Genomic DNA, 6,000 nt, shown 5'->3' with positions numbered 1-6,000 from the left:
CCTGCCTTCCTCTCCCTCCTTCCCTCCTTCAGCAGGACATGAACAGATTAGGAATTGTACTACAAATGATACTTGCTTTTTGTAAGGCGTCTCAGGCTTTTTAGAACGTTGTACTTGTCCTCCCAAGAACTCCTGGAGTTGTCAGGTTCTAGACTTCTAATTGGGAACTGAAAAATAGACAGGCCAAGGGACTTCCCTAATGGGACAGCACAGAAGAGGGCAGAGGTGGAACCCAGAACTGGGGGCAAGAAGGGAGGGACAGGCCTGGGCCAGCCCATCAGCCCAGATGTGATCTGGGAGTCTGCAGAGATGGGCACAGCTGAGGGGGTGGGGCAGGGTCAGGGTCCCAGGAAATACCAGCAGGTAGGTCTGGGAAGGGAGAGAATCCCAGTGCCAGCATTTTTAGTTATTGTCTCGATCATTAGTTAACATACTTATCAGTGAACACTTTAGTAACCAGCAGAGGAAGATACACTGAGAATCAGAACAAAGACCAAAAGTTATAACCAAAGTTATAAAGCCCTCGTTCCTCCTCCTGCCAGCAGGTCCCCTGGGAATGCCAGGCCCAGGGGCCACCACAGGAAGGTAGAGAGCTGTCTGCATCGTGGAGTGGGCTTTCCAGCTCCAGGTGGGTCACCTGCCTCTAGGATTCTTTCTCTCCCACAGAAAAACAGAACTTACTGCTGGTCTTCTCCTTGGAGATGGGGAAGGGCATTACAGAGACTTGCCTCCAGAGACGGAGACAAGCTATGATGTGTGTATTATTAGACAGTCTGGGGGTGAAGGGGTGAAAAGATGACACAACCCAGAGGGGTTGGCCTCGGTGCCCATCACACCCAGCTCTAAGACCCAGTAAGAAATGAAGAAGTGAATTGTTCTTCACCCACCTTCCCCTCAAGGAGTTCATGCTTTGGAGCTGTAAACAACGAGTTATTTTTGCCTCCCCTTAGAAAATCTGAGCATCTCTTTTCTACACCACCCCAGGGAGTTCTGTTAGGGTCAGCTTCATACATTCAAAACCAGCTCATGTCCCATCCCCAGAAAGTGAACAACTTCTAGTCATGCCAATGTCGGGGCTCCAGATTGCACGTCTCCTCCCGGAGCCGGGACCCCTGGTAAAATCGCTACACGTTCATTCTCTCTCTCTCTCTCTCTCACACACACATTCTCTCTGTTCTCCCTCCCTCCCCTCCCCTTCTCTCACACTCAACCCAACCCCAGCAAGAAGCATTGCACAGACAGAGGACGCTGTTTCCCAGTTGAAAGGTCACCAAGGGACAGGGTGATCTGCCAGGCAGTTCCTGAGCTTGCTCTTGGGACGGCCTTTTGGGGGCAAAGCACTTTGGAGCCAGAAGCAACCCCTGCCTGGGCTGAGGCCCTGTGGGCCTCGCTCCACGACTGTCACACCTTGCCCACCACTGGAGAGATGGCCGCTGCCCGTGGACTCCCCGGCAGCCATGTGGTTGCCCAGCCCAGGGGGGCTTCAGAAAGGTGACCTTGCACCGGCCAAGGCCCGTGGGCAGGCTAGGCTATGGCCTGTAGATCTTAATGACGTCCTTGATGGGCCGCCGGCAGATGGGGCAGCAGGCCCGGGCCTGCCGCTTGAGCCGCAGGCCGCAGCTGTGGCACAGGCACATGTGTCCACACGTGTAGATGACCGTGTCCACCTCGCCATCGAAGCACACCGTGCACTCGCCATTCTTGATGCCTGCCGGCTCCGGTGGGGAGAACACGGGGGACACCGGGGGGCTCAGCGGGGAGCTGGGGGCCGTCACTGCCGAAAGGGAGAAGAGGACATATGTCAACAATGTCTCTCTCAGGTGGGCTCTGTTGGGGCAACCCCGAGAATGCAGGGCTTCTTGGTGGGACCGGTGGGAGAATACTTTTGGGAGATACTAATTTGAGTTTACCTTGCAGGTTTTGCACCTTTCTCTACTCTTCTACTCCCAAACACCAAGATAAAATGCCGCCATCGTCACCCTTTGGAATGCCCTATCTAGACACTTCTCCTCCCTCCAGCTGAGCATACAGCTGAGGGAAGGAGAGGATGCGGGGGAAAGGCGGCCACCCTGCTCAGCCCCTGGAAGGCCACTGGCACAGCCGGAGGAGCCAGGCCAGCCGCCAGCCCCTGCCCCTGCCAGGGTTTGCATTTCCTTACCCAGGGATGACTCAGATGCCGAGGAGGACTGGTTGACACTGAAGGTCATATCTGAATCACTATCGTCCTGGGAGCCGCTGAGGGACCCTGATGGAGTCGTGGTCGCAGGGCTGGACTGCAGGGTACCTGAGGCCCAAAGAGATTCCATCAGGGGCAGTGGAAGGTTGGACCTGCCCTGCTAGTCCATGGTTCTTCACTGCTTTGCACCTTAGCTTTCCCGTCTAACGAGAGGAGCAGAGGTATCTCCCAGGGTTCTGCTGAGGAGTGAAGAGTGCATCCAAGTGTGGTGCCTCTGTTCTTTGTCTACCAGGCCTCTATTCTCTTCTCTTTCAGAAACAGCCCTGGGATGTTCTTTTGGGATACTAATGTGCCCTCCCTCATAGGATAAGGGCCAGGCCAACAGGCACTTCCACTCTCTGGTCTCAATAGTGGTGGTTCAGGAAAGGGCACATAACCAACCCCCGTAAGGCCCGAGACCCAATTCTGCAACTTTTACTGGAACTACTAGGAAAGAAGGAACTCATTCCATTCATTGGGAAGGAAGCCTGGAGCTGGAAGAGCCAACCCGTGGCAAAGGCCTGCCTGAGAGTGATGCCAACACAGAGGCAAGCAGAGCTTTGAGTTGGAAAGAGAGGTAGGATCCTGCTGATATCCTTCCAGTACCTAGATCCAGCTATTCCTGAACTCACCCAATATACTCCCAGACATTTCCTTTTTTGCTTAGGGCACTTTGAGTGGGGTTTTGCCCCTTGCGAGAAGATCCCTGACTACTAGTGCCCAACGTGGATGAGTTTTCTTCCCCAAGCTTGCTGTTGGTTCAGACAATAACAGCTTGTTTCTTAGGATGAAGAGATGCCCCTTCCCTTGCCCTACGTGAGGATGAATGGACAGATAATGGGCACTTCGTCTCGGGCTGAAATGATGACTATGTCTGATGGTTCCTCAAAAACACAAAACAACACAACTTCCCCCTCCCCAAAAAACACTCTGACCAAATAACCACACTGCCACCCGGCTCCTCCTCTGCCCTCATGAAGACAGCAACAGCTGCTGTTGTGACTGTTACCACTGATTAAACCAGTGTCAGGCCCCGCTCAAGGCATTACATGCACATGATTTCATCCTCATGACAACCCCATGAAGCAGGTATCACTCTCTTTCTACAGAAGGAAACAGGCTCAGGAGAATCTGTGATTTGTCCAGCATCTTCAAAGCTGACCAGCGATGTGACCCTGGGATAGTCATTTAATCTCTCTGTGCTCATTGTCTTATCTGTAGGTGGGGATAATGATACTGATTTCAATTGGGTCAAAGGGAGGATAAAATTCAATGAGGGAGCATATGAGCTGTTGACTGCTTCTTATTGCTTGGACTCTACTTTTTGAGCCATGAAGTTGGAGCCAGGCTCTCTGGGAAGCCTTCTCTGAACATCTCCTTCACTCCACCAAGCTGGGAGAGGAGCCCCCGGCTGTAGCAAATGTCACACCGTGCAACTCCCCTTTAGGGTGTCTGTGAGCTCCTAACCGGCATGGAGTGTGTCCTGTCCTCTGCTGGCCCTATCCTGGTGCCCAGGGCCCGGCCCACAGCTGGTGGCTGCTCCTGCCTATTTGTGGCATGAATGAAGGCAAAAATTATCTCAAAATAGGATGGTTCAGGCCTCCATTGCACTTTCTGTGGACGATACTATTCTTATTTCCTCTTTCATGCGCAGTCGAATTTATTTTTTCCCTACACTTACTGTGCATTACATGTTAAAAACACCCTAATGTAACAAATCGTAACAACGGAACTAAGAATCGCACCGAGGGGATTTACCGAGGGGATATAGCCTGCCAAGCTCGGAGATCAGCCGGTTACCTATCTAGGTCGGTGGTTTACAGAACGTGGTCCAGAGAGCCGCAACGTCAGCATCTCCGGGCACTTGTCGGAAATGCACGTTCTCGGGGCGCACCGTGGACCCACTGAATCCGGAACTCTGGGGTGGAGTCCGGCAATTTTGGACGGGGTGGATCGTGCCGGGCGCTTAAAGTTGGGAACCGCGGGCTGGCCTCGGGCGGTGCAGCGCCTAGCGAGCGGGGCGGGGCCGGGGAAGAGCGCAGCAGGGTGAGACGGCACGGGACGGGGGAGGGGCGGGGCCTCGCGCACGCGGGGCCGGGGACTCACCGAGGAGACGCAGCTGGCCCGCGACGCCGCCGCGCACGGCGAAGAAGGCCCAGAGCGCCTGCGTGGTGTCGACGCACAGCAGGCGGCCGCGCGGACGCCCGTTGACGCCCAGGAGCACGTCGCCGCCGGGCCGCAGCGTGAAGCTGAGCGCGTCGCCGCCGCTCGGCACGGGCCCGGCGCGCGCCACCACCCAGTACTCTTTGCGGTCGAGCAGCGCGTCTGGGTCGGCGGGCAGCTCGTTGGGCCGTAGCACGCCCGGGTCGCACGACGTGATGCCGAAGGCCAGCGCGCCGGGCGCCGCCAGCCCCGGACGGCCCACCTCCACGAAGAGGCTCTCGCCGGGCCGCAGCGGGCGCTCGGAGAAGACCAGCGTGCGGCCGCCGTCGGGCCGCGGCGCGCAGGCCACTTTGCGGTCGGCCGACAGGCTCACGTCGGGCCCGCGTGTTGCGTGGAAGCGCAGGTCGGCCTCTAGTAGCGCCGGCGACGACGCGGGCCGCGGGCGCTCACGGGGCCCGCACGGAATGGCGGCGGCCGCGGCGTCGGCTGGCGGTGGGCCCGGGGCGCGGCCCAGCGCCAGGTGGCCCAGCTTGGCCACCACCTGGTTGTTCTCGAGCTCGTTGTTGTCGAAGTTGGCCGCGTCGTGGCTGCTGGGCGGCAGGCAGGCGCTGAAGCGGGCCTGGCTGAGGCGCGCGGGCGTCAGCGTGTCAGCGAAGGCGCTCTCTGTGCGGACAAAGGGAGGGACATGGAGGGGGAGAGGCCGCGCGTCAGGCTGGTCGCGAGCCCCTCCTCGCCCGCTGCCCCCTGCAGGCCTCCACGACCGACCCGGGCCTCGAGCAGCCCCCACCCCACCCCGGCTTCGAACTCTCCTTTTGTCCATCTGTGTTATTTAGTGAGTCACAGGAGCACAGAATTGCATTAAGCACCATCCTCGGTTTCCTTGACATGCTCTTACCTTTGGGACCGGCAGATAAGGCCCTTTTTTCCCTGCCTCCTCCTTTCTCTTCTTCCATCCCTCCTTTTCTCTCCACCCTTTCCCCTTCTCTCCCTCTTTCCGAGGTTTCCATACTTCGATCATTAAAAGGGCATCTAAAAATCGTTTATTGTCCGTCTCCCCAACTAGAACATAAGCTCCAATAAAAAGAGCAAACCTGTACTCGTGGCCTTACGCAACAGGCACTTCTAACCTTTCGCGCGCTACCTCATTTAATTTACACAACCACTCTGTGAGGCATGTCCGGTTACTGCTTGCTATTGAGCTCACAGGGAAACTGAGGCACAGGGGTTGGGGAACATGACCAAGGGCACATGGCTACTAAGTGGCAAAGCCCCTACTTGAACCCATGAGTTGAACCCAGGCTGTCTGGCCCTAGAGTCTGGGCTCTTCAACACATGCTGCCTCTGAAAGAAGGGAGGACCTGGGTGTGTCCTCACTGCTGTGTCCACAGCACAGAGCACAGTGCCTGGCCCTGGATAGGTGTTTAAGCATTGACAGAAAAAAGTCTACGGGAGATTGAGTCAGTTGATAAAACTAAATGAAGGGAAAAGAATTTTTTTTTTTTTGAGATAGAGTTTCGCTCTTGTCACCCAGGCTGGAGTGCAATGGCGTGATCTTGGCTCACTGCAACCTCTGCCTCCTGGGTTCAAGTGATTCTCCTGCCTCAGCCTCCCGAGTAGCTGGG

General features: G+C 56.4%; 1 protein-coding gene across 3 annotated transcripts in view; it reads right to left on the bottom strand.

Moving 5' to 3' along the window:
- Nucleotides 1–425: 425 nt before the first annotated feature.
- Nucleotides 426–6,000, bottom strand: part of NEURL1B (neuralized E3 ubiquitin protein ligase 1B) — a 46,955-nt gene continuing 41,380 nt past the window's right edge. For 2 of the 3 annotated variants that reach the window (XM_003310959.6, XM_063811669.1), the window contains 3 exons: nt 4,322–5,041; nt 2,159–2,284; nt 426–1,774 (listed from right to left, as the gene is read on the bottom strand). In XM_003310959.6, the coding sequence (XP_003311007.2) occupies nt 1,530–1,774; nt 2,159–2,284; nt 4,322–5,041 (1,091 nt within the window). In that variant the 3' untranslated portion in view covers nt 426–1,529. The remainder of the gene's footprint in view (nt 1,775–2,158; nt 2,285–4,321; nt 5,042–6,000) is intronic. The other variant, XM_016954209.4, reaches the window with a different exon arrangement.

Source organism: Pan troglodytes, chromosome 4 (assembly GCF_028858775.2).
Source record: "Pan troglodytes isolate AG18354 chromosome 4, NHGRI_mPanTro3-v2.0_pri, whole genome shotgun sequence".
NCBI lineage: Eukaryota > Metazoa > Chordata > Mammalia > Primates > Hominidae > Pan > Pan troglodytes.
The sequence above is the reverse complement of the archived record's forward strand: the minus strand, read 5'-3'. Positions and strand labels throughout refer to the sequence as shown.